The following is a 20,109-nucleotide window of genomic DNA, read 5'->3' on the forward strand; positions in this document are numbered from 1 at the left end:
AGAGAGAAGAGAGGAATTAAAAGATGTGAGGAGCTATAAAGAAGAAAGCAAAGGTAGGAAAACGTGTCATTATAGAAAAACTTGGTGTGATGGAATGAGGGAAGAGGAGGAGACAAAGGAATGGGGGAACCCTCGTGTGCAAGCTTAGTTTTTGGATATGAGGAAAGCACCTCTTTCTTCAGTCTGGGGAGAGAGAGGTGCTTAAAGATGAGCCCATGGTCATGCCCTTGGAAGTACAGGATGGAGAGGAGAGATGATTGCCAAGGTAGGGAGCTAAGAGCACACAGAAGATTAAGTACTGGGATGGAAGAGGATGTGCTTCTAAGGGTACCCAGGAGCCAGAGGAGGAGGTGGAGCCAGGCCAGAAGGTCTGGAGAGGTGCTGGGTGATCCTGTGGCTACTTGCAGTGATGGAAAACCACAGACAAAAGCCCTTTTATGTGGGCACTTAAGAACTGCCAGTATTGATTTTTGGCTGAGTTTGGTTTCTACAGCTTTTAAAACCTTTTCTAAGCTGCATGATGGGTTTGTGTTGCTTTTAGTGGAAATTTACTTAGAATCAGGAAATTCTGTTTGTGGCAGTGCAGGGCATGTGTGATAGATCGGCATGGCAGCAGGACAAAGCTCCATGGCCCTGCATGGGATCCAAGCAAAACCAGCTTTCCTGCCCCCAGGAATCTGGATCAGTGAGGGGTGTGGATAAATCTTGAGGTGCCAGGGCTGTACAGGGTCCCCATTTCTCAGCAAAAAGGTGAGTTTTCCCTCTCTGATTTACCTCCCGATCTCCACAGGCTGCACATGATTTTCCTAGGGAAAAAGCAGAAGTTTAATGCTTGGTCCATGTGCTGTAACCACACGAATATCTGAGTGTGTGAGTGGCCCAGTTAACTGATATCAAAGCAACAAGCTAAATTAATATTTATGCCACGATTAATCTGATTCTCCCTGCTTTAAGCTCTGAGCCCACTTCAGTTGTGGGCTCCACTTGCTATTTCTTTGTGTCTCATGGTACCAGATTGAAAAAAAAAAAAAGATAAAATTGGTCCCAAACCAGAGGAGCTGGGAGTGACTTTGCACAGCCTCAGCCCTGGATTTATGTAGGACTTGTGCTGACAGAGCAGTATGGATGCCTCACCTTTTCTGCAGGAAAAGGTGAGGCAGGTGATATCTACAGAAATATTACAGAATGAGCACTGAGAGGAAAATATTTCTTGCACTTGACCAGGGCCTTCTTTCCCTCCCAAGCCCCAGCGAGGTCTGAAGCTGGGTGGTGTTTGTGTGGTACAGGATGCCCAAGTGTCTGATACACACTCAGCAAACTGTGAGAGAGAGAGAGTTTGGGCTTTCCAAAAGGGTTTAGTATCCCAAACTAGGGAATGCAAGCACTGTCCAGCTGCAGTCAAGGAGAAGTATCAGGTTTGATGGTCACCAAGCCTAGTGCAGTGTGAGGAGCTGGACTGGAAGATGCTTGTGAGTTCTTTCCTTAACTTAGGATATTCTGTGAGAGCTTTGGAATTCCATGATTTTGGTGCTGCAGTTCCCTTAGTCAGCTCCAGCTGACTGGCACTGGAGCAGGTGGTGGCCACCAAGCAATGGCTGGCAAGGAAGAGCAGGAGAGGGAGGTGTTTCCATCTTAGGACCATAAGGTGTTGCTCAGCTTTGCTCTAGTTCCAAACCTGTCATTTCTGTGAGATTTCCTCCATTCCTGCCTAAATGGAGATGAAAGCCCCACCTTTGTCTGCCTTTTTTCCAGAAGAGTCAGCAGCACAGATCATTGCTGCAGTCCTGGGCCTTGGTTCCTGTCATTAGAGGAGTGATCTGCCCTCTGAGCTACTGTGGAAGGAACCTTTGCTGGCTGAGGTTTTTGAGGAGCCTCTTCAGCTCTCGATCCAGACAATGAGCTCTGATTTCACTTAGCAGGCAGAAAGCTCCCTGCAGGCTCCTGGCAGCCCTGAAGGTCAGCAGGGAGCCGGCAAAGCTGGCGGCTCAGATCCGATGCTGCCTCCCGGTTACATTTTATTCCTCTAGCTTGGAGCTGATGTGGTACTGAACTGCCAGAGCTGCTGGCAAAATGCCCAGTGTATTGTCCTCTCCTCCCTTCACATGGAAGTGCAGCCACAGGAGCTCCATCCTCAGCTCACCCTGCCCTGCCACGTTTGTGGGGTGAGGTTGTGGTAGTTTTACATCCCCTCAAAGCCTACTCTGTCCCTTTGCTGAATTCCCAAAGCTGTTCACTGCTTCCACCAGTTCCCTGGGGAAGACAGCCCCAGCTGATCACCAGCATCCTGTTTGGCTCCATGGCCAAGTCCAGCAAACCCTGAAAGGAGATGGCAGGAGTGAGATGTCTCTGACACCAAGAGATCCACCTCTACAGTAAATCCATGCAGTCAGTTCTCTGTTTTGCACCAGCTGAGGATCTGGTGCTTTGTTTTGCTGTTGCTCCACCAAAATGCTGGCAGGAATAATCCTTTTATCCCTGATACCTGTGAGAACTGAGGAACTAATCCTAGTTTTCCTACAGTGCCCATCTGGAGGGAGAGTATCACACAAGATCACATATTAACCATCCCTAAATCGACCTTGGGATAGTGCTGTGAAAGGAAGGGTGGAAGGTGAGACAGGCAGGAAGGATCTATCCATCTGCTTCCCCATGGAACAAAATGTTTTCTCCTTACCTAGAAGGAATTGAAAGGGTGAGCAAAGGCAAAGAAAGGTTTGTTTGTTTGGATGGTTGGATGTGAGTTTGTCATTGCTGACCAATGGCCTCACACACAGAGCCAGGATGGACTGTGGATGCCCAGATGTGGCAGCCATAGATGACAGGCAGTCCAACTTGTTTGATGTTCCTGTTTGATATTAAGAAAAAATCCTTCCCTGTGAGGGTGCTGAGGCCCTGGCACACACTGACCAGAGAAGCTGTGGCTGCCCCATCTCTGGAAGTGTCTAAGGCCAAGCTGCACAGGGCTTGGAGCCCTCTGATCCAGTGGAAGGTGTCCCCGCCCATGGCATGACCCAGGTGAGCTTTAAGGTCTCTTCCAAACCAGACCATTCTCTGGTTCTGTTATTGTTACAGGCACAGAGCGTGTAGAAAATGCTTTGAATGGAGTTCACAGTTCTGAAAGAAAGAGCCAACAGTTTTCCAGTCTTCCTTTCTGTCCTCCTCCATCACCTCCAGGCAGAGCAACACTGGCTTGCTCCGCCCTGTCACTCACCTCTCCTTGCTGTGCTTCCCCCTCCAGGTGCTGTACCATGTCCAGGTAGGACACCGCCAGCGGAAAAAGCATCCCAAAAAAACCGCTCCCAGGCCTTGAGCTCGGGTGGCTTCTCTGCTTCCTGGAGCAACCGGGCAAGGGAGAAGAGCTGGGATAGCCGCCCGTATCTAGCCACTGCCTACAGCACCCCTAGGATGGATTCCAAAGGCAACGTCCGAAGTGGAAACAAACCCGACGCCAAGGCCGCCAGCTCTGGGAAGCCGGAAAAACCCAACCCTGGGCCTGCCACCAATGCAGACAAGAAGGAAGCCCCCAAAGAGCAGCCAGCTCCTGCCACGGCCACCAAGAAGGCAGGCGGTGACACCGCCATCGCCAACAACCACAGCAACCTGAAACCCAGCCCCGCTGCCACGGAGACGCAGGAGGCCAGCGGCCAGTCCCCTGACTCTGACCACAAGGGAAACAGCTCTGAGGAGTCATCGGGCAGCTTCTTCGACAACATGAAGCCCTTGATCATCGTCGGAGGAGTGGCGGTGGCTGCACTGGCTGTGGTTCTGGGAGCGGCACTCCTAGCCCGGAAAAAATGAAGACGGAGACGGGGTGGGGATAAGAAACCCAGCCCAGCTGTACAGCTCCTTTTGAGACAAATGCATGCAGAGAAATTCTATACATAGCTATATATATAGAGAGCGAGCTAGATAGGTCAACAAGAAACACCAACTGCAACTCCAGGGTCTTGTTCAAGACAACTGTGCCATTCTGACCCGCTGTGGGTAACTCCATGCACTCAGTGTGTTCTTTCATGTAATATATCTTGGCTTATACTGCTGTGTATAGATTACAGCTTCTCCTGATCGGTGTAAATGACGGTGTCCCCTCCCCTCCCCTGCTGTCCTCCCTGGGAGACACCCCCCCCCCGCTCTTGCAGTCCCGTTTTCAAGTCCAAAGTGTTCTACGTCCCATTCGGAGTCCCAATTTGTGTTTTTGGTTTCTGTTTGGTTCTGTTTTAACTTGGGCTGTGGTAAAGAAGATGGAAGGGGAGTGCTAAGGGCCGGCTCGCCTGTTGCACTGGGCTGGGGGTGTTTTTCCAGCCTCCCCCCTGGGAAAAGGGAAGCTCAGGGGCAGCGGCAGGGAAGAGGCAGCTCCCTGACCCGACAGCCACAGGCGATCCCTAATCGGTGTCTGTGTATCCGCCATGCATCATCCCACCTTGGAACACCCACCTGGGAAGTGCTCCGGAGGAACCAGGGTGGCTGCAGGTGGAGACTGCATCGTGGCAGAGCCGAGTGTGAGCCTGGCATGTCACATCAGGTCACTCTTCTGGCTGAGCTGCCTGCGGGACAGTGACCAGAGGGGCTGTGCTGTGGCCCAGAGAAGTCCCATTGCAGCCTTCAGGAACCCAGGGCTCGCCAGGGTCACGTGGGCAGTGTTTGGGATAGAGAGACTTTGTTTTGGATCTAGTATTTCCTAAAGTTATGCTGGGCTTGGCAGGGTGCTGTGGCCTCAGTCCAAGCTCCCTTGAGGTTGGCTGGACTATTTGTGTTCATTTTTTTGGGCTTTGGATAAGGCCTTTCACTGGATTTTTGCCCCCACTGAAGGCTGTGGTTTCTCAGCACATGGGAAGACAGGAAAAGGGGGAGACATGAGCTGGTGTTAGGGGCAGAGAGGACCTGGGACCCCATCAGAGTAACACTGACCTACCTGCTTAATACCAGGGAAACCCCTTTCAAGAGCACTGGAATCTGTCCTGGGTGGATTTCTTAACCTCCCTCTTGTGACAGTAGTAGCAGGGATTTGTAACTTGTCCACACTTTGGAAATGGAAACAAATTCCCAGCCCTCAGGAGCAGCCTGATTTCATGGGTGAGTACACTGGCTCTAAAGCCAGACTTTTTGAGGGGGAGGAGAGAGGGTGTTTAGTGCTTTGGCTGATGCTCAGCACTAAACAGCAGGAGGTGAGATCTACCTCTGAAAGCTTCCATTAAGCTTCTCTTGGCTGCTGCAAAACAGGGTGTTATAAAAACCTCTCACATTTTGGGTGTAAGTTGGATCAGAGATTAAATGAGGTCCAATGGGAGCTTGGCAGTGGCCACAGTCCATGGGCAGGGGCAGGAGTGATGGTTAGAAAGAGGCTGTGACACAGTGGGGTGAGCTGTGTTACAGAGCCCGTCGTGGACCTTTAACTGGGATGGATGGATGGATGGATGGATGGATGGATGGATGGATGGATGGATGGATGGATGGATGGATGGATTCAGGGGCTGCAGGGGTAGAGGGAGGTGTGGATTCCTCAGGTGCTGCCTATGCAGTGTCTGCCTCTGGCACAGTCCCTGCAGTTCTTCTCTTGGCTGATGTCTGGCATATTTACCTCCAGATCTGACCTGCTGAATGCACATGGTCTTGGAATGCATGGCTACTCCTGTGGTGAGCTCAGAAGATGTTCCCAAAGGTGCATGGCCTCTGGGAATAACAGACACCGTGTCCTGGTGCGGCTGGAGGTTGATGCCTCCACCTTTGCCAGCACAGAGACAGGACCGGGTGTGTTGGGCTCTCAGGAGTTTTGGGAAGCAGGGCTACAGCTCCAGGTGAGATCCTGGTAGCCTAAAGCACTTGGGATGAGCTGTGGATGTGTCTCCCAGCAGCAGTGTGTCACAGCCTGGGGAAGGGTTAGAAGCAGAAGGGTTCTCCTCTCCCCTCAAATTTCTGCAGCACAAATTTGCAGGGCAATTTTCACAGGGAGTTTTGCTTATGTTGCTCAGAAGGAAGGGAGATCGCCCTCTCCTGCTCTGGTTCGTGTTTTGCCAAGTAGGGTAGTGATTTTCATACAGTGACTTCTGTTTTCAAGAGATATTTCTACCTTTCCTGTCCCCTCCCTCCCTGTCAGCTCTGGCCTAGGATTGTTTTTAGCAGTGTGTGACATTAGGCACAGCATCTATCTATTCTGCCAGCATAGATAGATCGAGGGAGGAAGGTGAAGCACCTGCTTCACTTCAGTCTCCAGTTTTATTTTCTAAAATGTTTTTATTTCCTTGTCTTCACCTTTGGCAACAGAAGAGGGGAAAAAGTTCTCAGCCAATGGCCTTAACCTTTTTTCCATCTCCCAACCCTGCCTGCCCTTAGAGCACTCAGATTCAAGGCCACCAATTTCATCCAGAAACACCACAGAGGTGGTGATGGGGCTGCAGCTCCTCATCGGGGCACATCACTCATTCGAGCCCTCCCTGCACAGCAAACCTGGTATGTGCTGTTCGTAAGGGATTTTTGAACGTGGTCTGTCCTGTTCCAAAGGGATTTTCCACTTCCTGTGATCGCTTAACATTCTGCTGTCCAGGTTCTGCACCTGGAACCCACCTCTTCGGCAGTTTGGTTTGAAAACATCTGTCTGTGCCTGTGTGTGTGTGCTTTGAAGCACACCCTGCGTGTACAAACCTTTGTGTTGTATTGCTGCAGTCTGGGGGAGGGAGAGAATCCAAGCTGGAGATGCCCCTTCCTTCATTCCCTGCATTCACTCCAAGTGTCCGTGATTCTTTCCTGTGCCATTCCCACCACGCCATGCAGCTCCTGAATTCCTTTCCAGTCCTGGTTTCTCCTCAGCGCAAGGAATGTCTGGCTGGTGAAGCGCTGAGTGTGTGGTGTGCTCAGAGCCCCAAGCCTCTGCTCCCTGCCTGGGTAGTCGTGTGGGCTCTTTGCTTTAAAATGAGGCACTTTTAGACTATCCTGGGCTGTGCTGTAGAGCTTTTCCAAGCGTGGGTCTAGTGCTGAGCCGGGCAGATCCAGCCTAGATGGCACAGCACGCCGCAGCCCTGACTTGCAAACACCTCCTGTCCTGCCTTACTGTGCCAGGCTGTGCAGCGCTTTTGTTCTGAGCCAAAAATGTCCAGCGAGCACCGGGCCGAGGGAGCAAATCCCTCTCTCTCAGCCCCAAATCTGTCAAAGCAGAAGGCTTGAATGACTGACCTCGCTGTGCTAAATAAATAGTTGTCTTTTCTCGTACTGAGCACACGCCGTTTTTTGCTTGATGTCCTTCTTTGTGTGGTTTTTGTGGTATGAAGTCCTTCCAGTGACATCTCCGTGGGGAGAGTGAATTAACACTTAAAACTAATCAGAGTCTGTGCTTGGGGTTTGAAGAGATCTAGATTGCTAGTTTACTCTTTTGATCAAGTCTATAAATTAAATTTTGGCAAAACTGGTTTCAGACCTTTCAGCTTATCACCAAAACTCTCGATTGAATCACTGCACCCAATCTCAGTCTCTTTTTAGGGAATCATAAATTTTAGTTGAATATAAAGATGTCATTTTGCTGTCTTGGACAAGTCAGTAGAAGGTTTTTGCTGCTTCTATTTTAAGAGAGATGAAATGGATTATGCTTCTGCTTCCTCTTCCTACTGATTTAATACCCTGTAGATAAGTCCTGTTATTCCTAACAGTGCTGCAGCAGGATGAAAACAAATCTGGCAGCCAGGGGATAATGCAGCAGCATTTTGGGAGGGTAAAAACGAGTTCCTGCAGGTGCTGTTTGCCTGAGGCTCACTTAAAGCACTTGCCTTGAAGCATTTCTTAGTTCCCTCGGGCTGGGTGATAAATTAAACATCCACTTGTCTCTGATGGACTAAAGTTTGAAGGTTGATCCATAGAATACTGAAAACAAGGGAGATTTTCCCATTGGCTTCACCATGCTCTGGCCTTTGAGGTCTTGTTGGCACCAGGGATATGATCACAGGTCATCATAAAATCATCTCAATTACACATTTATTTTTAAATTGACATGTTTCTTAGGCTGAGCGTAAGGGAAGTGTCTTCTCTTAGGCAGCCCTGCTTATACTGGCATCAGGATTTGTGTATGAACAACAGCAGTGCAACCAAAAACCCCTGGAGCTGGTGAGAGATGATTTATGCCTTAAATTATTCCCTACTTTTCCTGGAAATGCTACTGGGGTTTAGAATTCAGCAGCCTTTTAACTATTCTTAGAATTGCTTGAAAATAACAGTGCTGAAGATTGGAGAGGACAATGATTCTTCAAGAAATAAACCAAAAAAGGAAGGCAATGGAAAAATACATTTGAAAGGTGAAATTCTTGGAATTTCAATCAGCTCCATGGAAAGCTTCAAGTCAGTGAAGATTCTGAGAGGGTGCAAAGAACAGAGCAGAGAAGTGGGGAGAAAAAGCACTATTTAATTATCTTAATAGCTTTGGTAAGGACATGCTAACTTTTATATCCTCTTCCCCCCTTTTTTTTTACCTCAGAAAAAGGCAAAAATTACAAGCTCCAGTGCCATGCAAATTAACCTCTGCTAATTGCCTTTTCCAGATTAATTCCTGCTGGCTCTGTGCAAGGTTAAAAGGTTAGAAAAATACCTGAAGTTTTCTACAACCAACTTTGCATGATTAAGGGGAATTTCCAGGACATTAGGAAGGGCTGTGTTCTCTTTTCACGTGCTTTGCTATGCCAAGGACTGCAAATGCAGCCTGCTCAGACTTCCATTCTCCTGGTCCATCCTTTATGCTGGAGCAGGAATGCTGATTCCCTTCCCAGGCCTTGCTGTGGTGTCATTCCCTTCACCACAAAGCTAGGAGAGGTCTTTAGGGGCAAGAAGCAGCATCACATCACATTCATGAGCTGGCTGCAGTTCTGCTGCGCAGGCTGGGCACTTCCAGCCACAAAGAGGAATTGGCTTTGATCCAGAGCATAACTATTATGTATTCCAGTAAATTCTCACTGTGGGGCATTGGAATTGGGAATATTTCCTACTATTTACACTGGAGGTATTTGGTTCTTTACTCTTTTGGGGAGAAATCTGTTGATGCTGAGGATCTGTTGGCACATTTTGGATCTTACAAGTGACACTGGACTGACAGCCTCAAAAAGCCTTGGAGCCTGTGCCCCCATCCAGCAACCCCTGGAGGGTTTAATCCACTGAATAAAGTCGGCTTATGATGACTTTTTTCTCTTCTTTCTGAGACCATCAGTCCAGCCTTGTAACCTGCTTTCCTTTAAAATTCCCTGATTCCTGGAATGTCTGTTCACACCAGATCTTCAGCTGCTACAAACTACAGGGTTCCTTTGGTTTCTGATCTGATTCATTGCTTGTTCTTGCCTCTTTCTTTGGCCACTGCTCTGTATTCTTCCCTTTCCTTTCCCTACTTTATTCCCAGGCAGCTCTGCAGATGTGGCCTCTCCAAAGCCCTAGGCTGGGGAAGATTTTGGGTTGGCTAAGGCAGGTTTTGAGTGGTCCCCCAAAAATACAGGCAGTGCTGGGCCCTCAGACTGTGTGTCACAGCAGAGAATGTGTGAAGCTTTGGTCTGCCCTCACCTTTGAGGATCTAAGTCTGCCAGAGGCTGAGTGCTCATCTGCCACAGGATTTGTAATGGATGATAAATCCTCAGGAAGGTCCTGTTCTTGTCCTTCCCTGTCAGTCAGGTGTGAGGTGTTCTGGCTGCCTGAGAGGGGCTGACATGGTGTGAGCACACACACCATGCTTGGCTGCAGCCAGAGCTCCCTCAGCCCTCTGGAGCACCAAAAACAGAGGGAAAAGAGAAGTTTTGAAGTTGAGGATATGTACTTCTGCTGGCCTGGAAGGATCAGCTATTGTGCCAGGGATGAGGGTGCAGGAAGTGCAGTCTCATCTGAATGAGCTGATCAGGTGTCACTGGGTGATAGAGAACTGTGGGACTTCTAGGCCTCTAAAATTCACTTTTCATTCAATTCAAACTCAAAATCCTGTGAGAGATCAGAGCCTTTGGCTTCCCAAATTCATGAGTCTGGATCTACCTTGTGCTGTAGTTCTGCTCCCTCCTCTGGACAGTGTGTGCTCAGATATGCAGTACTCTGGGACTCATGACCTCTGCTCTTTGATGCTCTTCAAATTAAATAGACTTTTTCTGCTGAAAAGCATAACTTGGGTTAAATAGGCTTTGGACTGGCTGTTCCTGTTTCTCTGCTGGTTGTTCTCAAACAGTTCTTTGAGTTTTCCATTTCTCAGCCCCGGTGCAGCATCCCAAGCATGAAAGTACAGGTTCTTTCTGTCTGTGTGATGATGCTGCAGCACCAAAGCTCCCACCAGGACAAGAGGAATCTTTAATCACCTTTCCAACAGTCAAGTCCTGCACCATATCCCTGGTTTTGCCACAGCCACTTCAAGCAGCCAAGCTTCTGGGGCAAGCTGATGAGAACAAGGGTGCCACACAATTTTGTTTGGTTAAAAACCAACCAACCAGGGAATAATTTGGCTTTACTGAGTTTTGAGCAGCCCTTCATAACCCTGGTGCCTTTTCCCAGGACTATTTCAACTGAAGCCTTTAAAAGTTGCACTTCCACCTCCCCTGGAAAGCAACTCTTTTCCAGTGGTAGGTGCTATAATGTTGTGGAGGAACTAAAATTACAGGAAGGGAACTCGAAGGTCATATTACAGGGAATTTTTATTTTGTTTTTGGTTTGTTTGGATTCTGTTACTTCTCCAGGGACTGATCCAAAGCCCTTGGAAGTCAGACTGAAATGCCTGCTGTTCCTTTGGAAGCCTCAGGCACCTTTCCAATGATGTCGGTGGGTTTTGAGTCAGCTCCTGAGTGTGTTTTCCAAACGATAGGAATTTTCCAAGTGACACCTTGATTTCTTCCCTGTACAACCAGACCTGCTTGTCACTTACACATCTTTACCTGTGTTCAACATACAGGTTTGGGGTTTTTTCTTTTGCTCTCAGAAACAATATGCTGCTAGACACATTTCCTGGAGGGAAATGGACACCTACCTACACACAAAGCTATCCAGCTAATTTATACCTTGTTGAATTTATAATCTTGTCTATGCTTCTATGGACACTTTGTATGGGCTGCAGCTCAAATCCTAAAATAGTCAAGAATTTTTTCCTTTCCCATATAGTATTCTATTTACTTTGACTTTGAAAACAAAAAAAGCGTATAAATGCAATAATGCAGGTAGACTAGAAATACTAGATTGAAAATTTAAAGTAGTTTAGCTTGTCCCATTGTGACTGACAGTGTTGTATGACACCCAACGCTGTACCCTGACATTTTCCAGGCTTTCTCCGTAGCTGAATCTAGTATTAGCTTTGGAAACCCATTGTGTGAGTGGTGGGTGGATGGGTCGGAATCGTGTGCTCTCTACACACTGTATGTTACTCACATCACAAGCTGTATGGCCACTCCATATGCTGTGAAACTGTAAATGATTCCCAAATACACCTGTAACTCTTACCAGGATTGTGAGAAATAAACTATATATAGAGATATATACACACACATAGAGAGATTGTATAATTCCTCCCGTGAGCATCTTCGTGTACCTGGGGGTGTGAGTGGAACCTGCTGTGCTCCCTCTGGAGTTTGTCCAGAGAAATCTGTGGCTGCCCCATTCCTGAACATGTCCATGGCCAAGATGGATGGGGGTTGGAGCAAGCTGGGATAGTGGAAGGTGTCCCTGCCCATGGCAGGGGGTGGAAAGGGGTGAGCTTTAAGCCCCCTTCCAACCCAAACCGTTCTACGATTCCTGGATTCTGTCTGTTTCCTGAAGACTCTGTGTTTTCTGTGATTAGTGATCCCACTGAGAACTGTGAGAAAAGGCAGTTCCTGCCCCAAATAAACTCCAGCCTGCCCAGGGAAAGCAGGCAGAGGATGATTATTTTTATTCCCAGATAGGCAGTAAATTGAATCATTGATTTACCCAGAGACGCAGGGGAAACATTTCCAATCCAAGAGATTCCCTATCCCGCCGGCCGATCTCCAGCCTTCACCCCCAGTTCTTTGCTGTGACCTTTCTCCTGCCAAATTTCTCCAGCTGATTTTCTGGTTTTGTTTCTAAGATGGCCTGAGAACACCTCCCAAACAAACCATCCTCTGAGCACTGGGTAAGGTCTGTGGGGTCCCTGTGCACGGATTCCCTCCAGGCTCTCGGAGGAGAGGAGGGTTTTGGCAGCACGTGTCACCGCACAGGGTTGATATTGTATTACACCAGCTTCAATCAGGGTCCTGACAGAAGCCTGCAGGCTTTTAGAAATTAATTTCTTAAGAACTGGGAATAAAAATCCTGTAAATTCCACAAGGTCAGGAAAAAGGGCATCTTTCAGCTGCAAAAGTGTAATCATCTGAGGGTTTTGCTGCAGAAGCACAGCTGGAGACTCGAATTTTAGTTTGTCTTGACAGGAGCAGGAGATTAAATAAATTCTTATTTTCTAAGTGGGAATGCTGGAGCTGAGAGGCTGGGATGGATGGGGGCCTGACAGTGCCCCAGTCAGGGTGTGTGGAATTGCACATGCCTGGGGCAGTGTAGGGAGGATGGGAAGAGCTGATGGGGCAGGGGTTGGGACAGCACTGTCCTTTGTGTTTTTTTTTAAAGACCACTGGAGTCACAAGCAGAGAATAAGGACCATAAATGTGATGCTCTGTGATATAAAGGCTTAGGCTGCTGGAGTGGCACTAAGTCCCAAAGTACCCCACACAACAGCGATACTGAATAGTGAATGAGATGCTTTTTTTCCTTTTTTAAAAATAATTTTCTGGTGTCCAAGCTGGAGCAGTGAGGAACATCCAGATTAACCAGCCTACGGATTCAGAACACAGTTCTGCAGAGAAAAGGAGACCGACAGATGATTGAAGAGATGGACAAGGTGGCGTAAGCTACATTTCCTTTAGGAAAGCAGGCTAGGAATAAAGCCCTTTCAAATAAACAAATAAAGCCAATAGCAGAATTATTGCTGTCTTTATTTTATATCTTTCATTTTATAACGGCATTGTGTCTGTAACACACCAGCAGCCAGCAAGGGACAAACCTATTAAATTCACACAGGGATGACAGATGCAAACCCAGAAATGGAACACTGAGGTTTACAAAAGTGGGCAAATAAGGGAACGGTGACCACTGCCAATAGGACGTGGCACTCCGGGATTCTCGGGACACCCGAGGGCTTTTAAAGGGCTCGGCGGCAGCAGCGCCCCCTCAGCGCTTCCCGCGCTTTTCCGCCTCCCTCAGGATTTCGGGCGCTTTCCTCCGCCCCTCCTCGCTCCCCGCACTGCGCACGCGCGGCCCCGCGAGCCGCCGCCGCTCCCCGCAGGCCCCAGCCCGGCCCCGCCATGTCGGACCGGCTGGCCAAGCCCTCCTGCCTCATCGTCGCCAGCGCCGCCACCGCGGGTGAGACGCTCTCGGGGGGTCCCCGCCGGTTCGCGGGGAGCCGCCGCTCTCGCCTCTGTGGGTGTCCGTCGCTCACCGTCCCTTCCCGGCGCCGCGGCGGGCGTGGCGGTGCCGCCCGGGGCTGTCCCCGGTGTCGCGTGTGTGCCCTCCCCTCAGGCCTTGCCCTGTGCCTGTCCCGGGTGTGTGTCACGCCGCAGCCCAGCCGTGCAGCCCCAGCCGTGCCCTCCCTGCACAGCTGTGCTGGGTTTCCACACCTGCACATCCGCCTGCAGCTGCGGCCGCCGTGTGCAGCTGTGCTGGGCGGCTCCGCTGCGTGTGGCTGTGGTGGCTTTGAGGGGAAGGAGGGTCGGCTCAGATTGGATGTTAGGGGAAATAATCGCACCTGTGAGGGTGCTGAGGCCCTGGCATAGGCTGCCCAGAGGAAGCTGTGGCTGCCCCATCCCTGGAAGTGTTCAAGGCCGTTTTAGACAGGGCTTGGAGCAGCCTGGGATAGTGGAAGGTGTCCCTGCCCATGGCAAGGAGTTGGTACGAGATGGGCTTTAAGGTCCCTCCTGACCCAAATCATTCCAGGATTCTACTCCACAGCTCACCTGTAATGAAGGCTGTACATTTCTCATGCCTTAAAATCATTAAACCCTAACAAAATAATCCTCTGAAATTATCTAGAGCTTTCAAGATGAGCAAACACCCAAGCTTGTGTACTTCGCTGGATAAAGGGTTAGCCTGCATTAAACTATCACTGTTGTTTCCCTAAGGTGTTGGAATCTGTTTTCCAGGTGTTTCAGCCCAGTCATTCCTTCACTGCTTTACTCTGGCCAGCTCTGCCTTTAATCTGCAAGTGGCGACTCCTGGGGTGAGTGCAAATGGACAAATACTGCGATTTCAGCCTGAAACCATTGACATCTTAGTTGTCATGAGGTACTTGTACTATAAATATATTGAGAGGAGTTTTATTTGCCATAGACAGTAAGGGACCTGTTTAATTCTTTTTTTTTTTTAATACCAAAGTGACTGCAGCCTTTCTATAGCATGGATTTGGACTTCTGTGTCCAGTATCTGTTCCCCCAAAGAGTGGAGGGAAAACTATTAGCACTAATTCAGTGGGAAAAATGGAAAACTTTACCTTTTTGAGAGCTGAAAGCTCCCACGTGGCCATCCTTCAGGAAGTGTGATGGATGTTTGTGCTGTGATCCTGACCATGGTGTGTTGTCCCCAGGGGAAGCCCATTGATTTTGTGGATGTGAACGAGGGCAACGCACGCTGGATCCAGGACTTCCGCATGAAATCCTACGCCAACCCCGCCAAGCTGGAGTCCATTGATGGTAAGGGTGTGACTGTCGCCATAGGCCATGTCATCTCCACTGTCAGGGAAACAGGACCTGCTTAGGGACAGGATTTTAAGGAAGAACAACACAGAAAAGGCAGGAAAGTTGTGTTTCAAGAGAAAACCGTGGCAGCTGCAGTTATTGGTTTACTTTTTATTTAAGAGGAAGTCCTGGGAACAGCTTTGCAATTTTGTTTTTTGTCTTGGAATCGTCATTCTCTTCCAGTATACATGCAACATATACATATAGTGTCTGTGTTGTATATCAGCACACTTAAGTAACATTGTTACTTGTTTTAAAAAAAAAATTGCTGAAGTAGGAGCCAGCAGACAAAACAATTTTAAGTTTTGCCTGGGTCATCACAGCTCATTAAAAATGCATGTCTCTTGTCCTAAGAAGGACCTCTGTCTCTTCTGTGTAGCTCTGTTAATTTCTTTAGGTCATTTTTAACTGATTTATGTGGGTTTGTCCTCTTGTTTCCAAATGTGCAGTGGACTTATGGTCAGGCTTTTTGTCCTACAATCTGTTCCTGCTTTCCTCCTGACCAGGGGCTCGGTACCACGCCCTGCTGATCCCAAACTGCCCCGGGGCCATGACTGACCTGGCCAACAGCGGGTACCTGGCCAAGATCCTGCAGCACTTCAGCACTGAGAGCAGTAGGTGAACATCCTTGGGGGGTTGGGTAAATGAAACAGGGCTCCTGTGCTGCCTCTTGCAGGATGCCTGCCTTCCAGAGACTTCAAAGTGTTTGCATGGCAAAAGAGCATTCAGAACTGGGACGGAAAAAGATGTCTTCAAGGGGAGGGAACAAGTGTTTTAATGGGCCTTTAAAAAAAGGAAAGGGAGACTTAGAAGAAAAAATAGTAGCCTAAGATGTCTTAAGAAGGGAGTCTTGAAAGGAAAAAAAAAAGTGTCCTGATGTGTCTTAAATAGAAAAAAGGGAGCCTTGAAAAGGAAAAAGAAGTCTTAAAATATCTTGAAGAGCAATGCCAATAGATTTTCAGAGCTTGTCTCAGAAGAAGGATTTGCTGCCTTACAGTGGTAGGGAAACAGCTCTGTCCAAATCAGCAGCATTCAAGGCTCAGAGCCAAGTGTGGAATGTCGCAGGATTATCCTTAAGGCTGCAGTTAATCAAGACTTGGGGTGTGCTCCACATTTGTGGAGTTTGGAGTTAAAAGCTGCAATTCTTGTTCTTCCTCTCACTGTGATAGTAATAAAATAATAGCAGTAATTCTTATTATAGACAATAATTGCTACTGCAGTGTGCAGGAAAGCTGCTACCACCTAAAAGAACATCATCAGTGCAGTGTAACTTCACTGCAGGAGGGCAGCATGAGGCTCACCACACTCACCTGTGTTTTAAGTATTTGGAGATGCTCACACATGTGCTTTAATTCTTTTCTAGAGCCTATCTGTGCTGTGGGACAGGGAGTGGCAGCTTTGTGTTGTGCCACCAATGAGGATAAATCCTGGGTTTTCCAGGGATACAGCCTGACAGGGGTAAGTCAAGCTTTTACCTGATTTTTGCTGTGTGATTTCTGGTGGTTTTGGTCTTACCCAGGAACTTCCTATAAATATAAACTATCAGTTTGATGTACCCTTGGCTTGTGCAAGATGTGCAGAGTTGTCTTTGACAAGGGGCCCAGCACTGAGTGCATGAAGGGTTTGTCCCACTTAAGTGGCATGTGGGGAATGCTTTCCCTCTGATTGTTCAGTAAATTTTAAACTGAAGCCAAAAAAAAAAAAAAAAAAAAAAGCTGGAAATTCCTCCTGCAGCTCTTTCCATTTGTTGTTGAGGACTCACAAAAATTTTTGTTTGTTTGATGAATACTGGGAATAAGTTGTATTTCTCAAGGTGCTGTTTCTTTTTAAAAGGTAGAGGGAGTCTTAGGAAAGAAGTTAGAATATGTTTTAGGAAAAAAGGCTGTTTCTACAAACTGGCTTGCAATTAAAGTAGCCAGTTACTGCTGATACTTTATTATGTGTGCTCTGACCTCACAGCCCGTTTTATAGTGCCAGAGTGATGCAAATTACCCTAGTACAGCTTTCTAGTATGGAAAATTTACAGGGAAGGTTAAGAAATTAAGATTTTGTGACTCACAAAAGCTATTAGTGTTGTCATGTGCTTCTGTTTGAGTTAAGGATTATTTATGGCTCTATATGGATTGTTATAGTGCATGATGAAATATTTTAAATCTTGTTGTAACTTAGCTGTGGTTGCTGTGGAAAAAATAAAATTAAATTCCTTCCTTTTGCTAATAAAAGCTCTTAAGTGCTCCTAAATTTTCTGTCTGTAAGCTCTTTCCCATATTCATTCCAACATGGATTACTGTTTATGGAGGTGGCACAGCATCTGTGTCCAAATATTTGTGTGCCATGGACAGACAGGTCTGTGCCTTCCTGAAGTTAATCACACCTGCAGAAATTTGTTTGGTGGTGTTTTTTCCTCTTTACTTAATTCACTTAAGAGTTTCCACTTTGCTCCTTACACAAAATCCATCAAAGCTGTTTGTCATTTGATTGGGAGAATAGTAGAGGGAACAGAAATATCAATTTCATTGTAATATGTGTGGGTTTTGCTTGGCTTTTTCTGTAAAAAGCCAGCCAAACTAATTTCCTTTTGATCTGTTTCAGCCCTCTGTGTACGAGCTGGTGAGGCAGCCGAATTTTGCCAGTTTGTCCATTATTGTGGAGGATTTTGTGAAGGATTCTGGAGCTACATTCAGTGGTGGGTCATGCCTGGTGTCTGGGATGGACACTTCGTGTCTCCTTTGGCAAATGAGTGTTTGTGTGCTGGTTGTGTCCAGCTGAGCAGGGATCTCTCATCTGGCATTCCCATTCCCTCATTTACCAGTACCTCACTGGTCATTTGCAAGGCCAGTTTGACAAGGCTTGGAGCAGCTTGGGATAGTGGAAGGTGTCCCTTTCTCTGGCAGGGGGACGGGACTGGATAAGCTTTAGGATCTCTTCCAACCCAGACCAGTCTGGGAGTCTGTCTGGAATGAGGTGACTTAAAAATTCTGTTTGGGGTGCTGAGCAGTTGCAGTTTTGGGATCTGAGCACTCTGGGGTGTTGTAATTGGCCAGAAAATGAGAATGTAATTTTGCAGCATGGTGATTACCATGCTACCATCAGCTCATGTCTGGCATAAGAAGAGCTAATGTTGTATTGTGAGGTAATAGTAACTTTCAAATACATACTTTGAGATTTTTATTATGAAAATCTCCTGATATATGTGCTTTACCCACCTGGTGTTAACTGAATCAAGGACCCAGTCCTGTCCTTTCAGAAAAGTGTTTCCTAGGGAAATTGTTTCAGGATGAGGGGATTGAGACTACCTCTCTCTGCTGGGGTAATAGATTAGCACCCAGCAGATCTATCTGGCCAAAATAGTTACGTGTTGTTTGTGTGGGGTTTATCAGTGGTGTGATTCTGGCATTGAACTTGTGTACCCTGATGCAATCCCTGTGTTCTTCCTCCTGTGTTCAGCCAGCAGCCCAGATGCTGTCCATGTGGTGCTGGACAGGCACCTGGTGACAGGACAGAATGAGAATTCCACCCTTCCTGCTGTCCAGAACCTTCTGATTCTTTGCAATGTCAGGTGAGGCAAGATGGAGCTTAAGAACTGGGAACAGCCAGTGGTGAGCATCATTTGGTGTCAGGAATACTGTCCCTCAGAAGGGATTTTTCCCCTTGGTTTTCTGCTGAAGTGTGTGTCACTTCTGTTTGATCAAGCCAGCCAGGCAGTTGTGTCATTTGACAAAGAGCATTTGATTATTTTAAAAGAAGAAGATGAAAATGTGTGGGGAAATGCACAGCTGTAGTGGAACTGGCAAAGTAAAGTGCTGAATAGGCTTCACTAAACATTTCTATTCAGGGAAACATCTCTTGTTTTTTGAGCTTTGGGAAGCTGGCTTTGAGTCAGCTCTGATTTGGGATTCTGGGAATGAATGAATTTAATTCCTTTGGAAATGGCTTGGCTTGTTGGAGTGTTATCTTGTCAGATAGAAGGGGACATATGAGTAACCACAAACCCCTTCTTTTGTTCAGGTGAGTTTGTGGTACCAGTCCTGTCCTGGCTGTGCATTAACAGATCCTGTCGTGTCTGGGTGTGTTTCCTTCAGCAGGAAGTGAAGGAGAAAGTCTGTTGCAAAAAGGATGGATGAAGAGCCAGCAGGCTGAGGATTTCCATGACTGTGACCTGGATGAGACACCCCTCTGAACCCCTGTCCTGGACTGAAGTGACTGTGGCAGTGAAGTGGAAGTGTCAGGTTCTGTTTGGATGGAATGGATGAAGGTTGTCAGAAGCAGCTGGGACACCCCCTTACATTTTTGCTGCTCCATTTTCTCACTGCTTCTCTAGACCTTCAGTTTACAGATGTGGGGAACTGTCTCCTCAAAACCCCCCCAAAGTTGGTGCTGTGAATACTAATTGCTGAGGCTGAAGCCCTTGCTCTGGGTTGGCATTGTACTGGTGTACAGTGTGCCCTTGTTTTCTTCTTGTTCACATTGCTGGAATTGTGTTTAAAAAGTTTGCTCAGCTGTTTTGTTTTTTTTAACACGGTCCTACAATTGTTTATTTGTTCTCCTTTGTGCTGCTTATGTTGTGGGTTTTGTTCTCTTGGAAATGCTCCTCTCTGGAAGCACGCTGCTGCTGTCTCTTGCTGGAATTTTGTGGACTAGGGCACTGTAAAATGCAGGTGACTGATGTGGATCCCATCTGAGGAACCAGCTGTAGGGTGGAGTCTGGGCTCCTCCTTGCTCCTGAGCTGCAGATGTGGCTTGAAGCTGAGCATGGAAAGCAATAATCAGACTGAGATTTTTTTTTTTTTAATTGTTGCAGGCTCGAACATACCAAATATATTGGAAAGCAGATAAATTAACTTTCAGATAATTGATTTTCCTTCCTTCTTGGAATTTTGGGGAACATTTCTCCAGTGCCCTAAAAAAATGGGGTTGCATTTTTGTTTTCTTACCAGGATATTTTAATATTTTGGTTCTAACAAGTCATCAAATAGGGAAATCTTGTCTTTTCTGTGAAAATCCATTTCTGTAGCTCTGTCTCAAGAATCCAGTGTGATTTTAAAAGACAGAGTGCTGTGGGTTTGCTGGGTCTTCTGCTGTTGCATTCTGGAGCCCAGTTTACAGGTCTTTGACATTGATGGAAATTAAAGCCAGAATTTGAAATGAAGATTTGGCTTTGATAGAAATTAAATTATCAATTAGCTTTGATAATTTAAATCTTCATTCCTGACAAGTCAGCTTGGGGATTAGATGTTGACACCATCAGGAAATATTTTCAGTCAGGAAAGCCACATCTTGTTTGTGAAGTGGGAGACTGTATTTCCTTAGGGACTGTGTTTCCATGGGATTTTGCCAAAATTGCTACATCTTTCACTGCTTACCTGTAAAAATAGAACATTGGTGTCTA

At 47.2% G+C, this 20,109-nt stretch overlaps 2 protein-coding genes across 13 annotated transcripts in view; both read left to right on the top strand.

Moving 5' to 3' along the window:
• The window catches only part of LOC131585804 (cell cycle exit and neuronal differentiation protein 1-like), a 30,754-nt gene extending 19,286 nt beyond the window's left edge, over positions 1-11,468 (top strand). For 9 of the 11 annotated variants that reach the window (XM_058852335.1, XM_058852356.1, XM_058852364.1 and 6 more), the window contains one exon: positions 3,239-11,468. In XM_058852335.1, the coding sequence (XP_058708318.1) occupies positions 3,239-3,798 (560 nt within the window). In that variant the 3' untranslated portion in view covers positions 3,799-11,468. Of the gene's footprint in view, positions 1-1,293; positions 3,016-3,238 lie in introns of those variants that run through there. The other 2 variants (XM_058852450.1, XM_058852418.1) reach the window with 2 other exon arrangements.
• Positions 11,469-12,996: 1,528 nt separating this feature from the next.
• GATD1 (glutamine amidotransferase class 1 domain containing 1) lies at positions 12,997-20,109 on the top strand. 2 transcript variants are annotated; one of them, XM_058852604.1, is made up of 8 exons: positions 12,997-13,353; positions 14,130-14,206; positions 14,570-14,675; positions 15,227-15,334; positions 16,084-16,178; positions 17,313-17,406; positions 18,168-18,279; positions 18,803-20,109. In XM_058852604.1, the coding sequence occupies exons 1-8, from the start codon at positions 13,296-13,298 to the stop codon at positions 18,810-18,812; spliced, it is 660 nt and encodes a 219-aa protein (XP_058708587.1). In that variant the 5' UTR covers positions 12,997-13,295; the 3' UTR covers positions 18,813-20,109. The 2 variants fall into 2 exon arrangements, with proteins under 2 accessions (XP_058708587.1, XP_058708596.1); XM_058852613.1 differs by having other exon boundaries at positions 13,000-13,353; positions 18,806-20,109.

Source organism: Poecile atricapillus, chromosome 1, assembly GCF_030490865.1.
Source record: "Poecile atricapillus isolate bPoeAtr1 chromosome 1, bPoeAtr1.hap1, whole genome shotgun sequence".
Taxonomy (NCBI): Eukaryota; Metazoa; Chordata; class Aves; order Passeriformes; family Paridae; genus Poecile; species Poecile atricapillus.

Excerpts from the sequence above, each read along its gene's own strand:
- GATD1 (XM_058852604.1), top strand. The coding sequence starts at position 13,296 with ATGTCGGACCGGCTGGCCAAGCCCTCCTGCCTCATCGTCGCCAGCGCC. Across the intron at positions 16,179-17,312 it reads AGGGATACAGCCTGACAGGG|CCCTCTGTGTACGAGCTGGT; the intron begins GTAAGTCAAGCT and ends GATCTGTTTCAG. Across the intron at positions 17,407-18,167 it reads TTCTGGAGCTACATTCAGTG|CCAGCAGCCCAGATGCTGTC; the intron begins GTGGGTCATGCC and ends TCCTGTGTTCAG.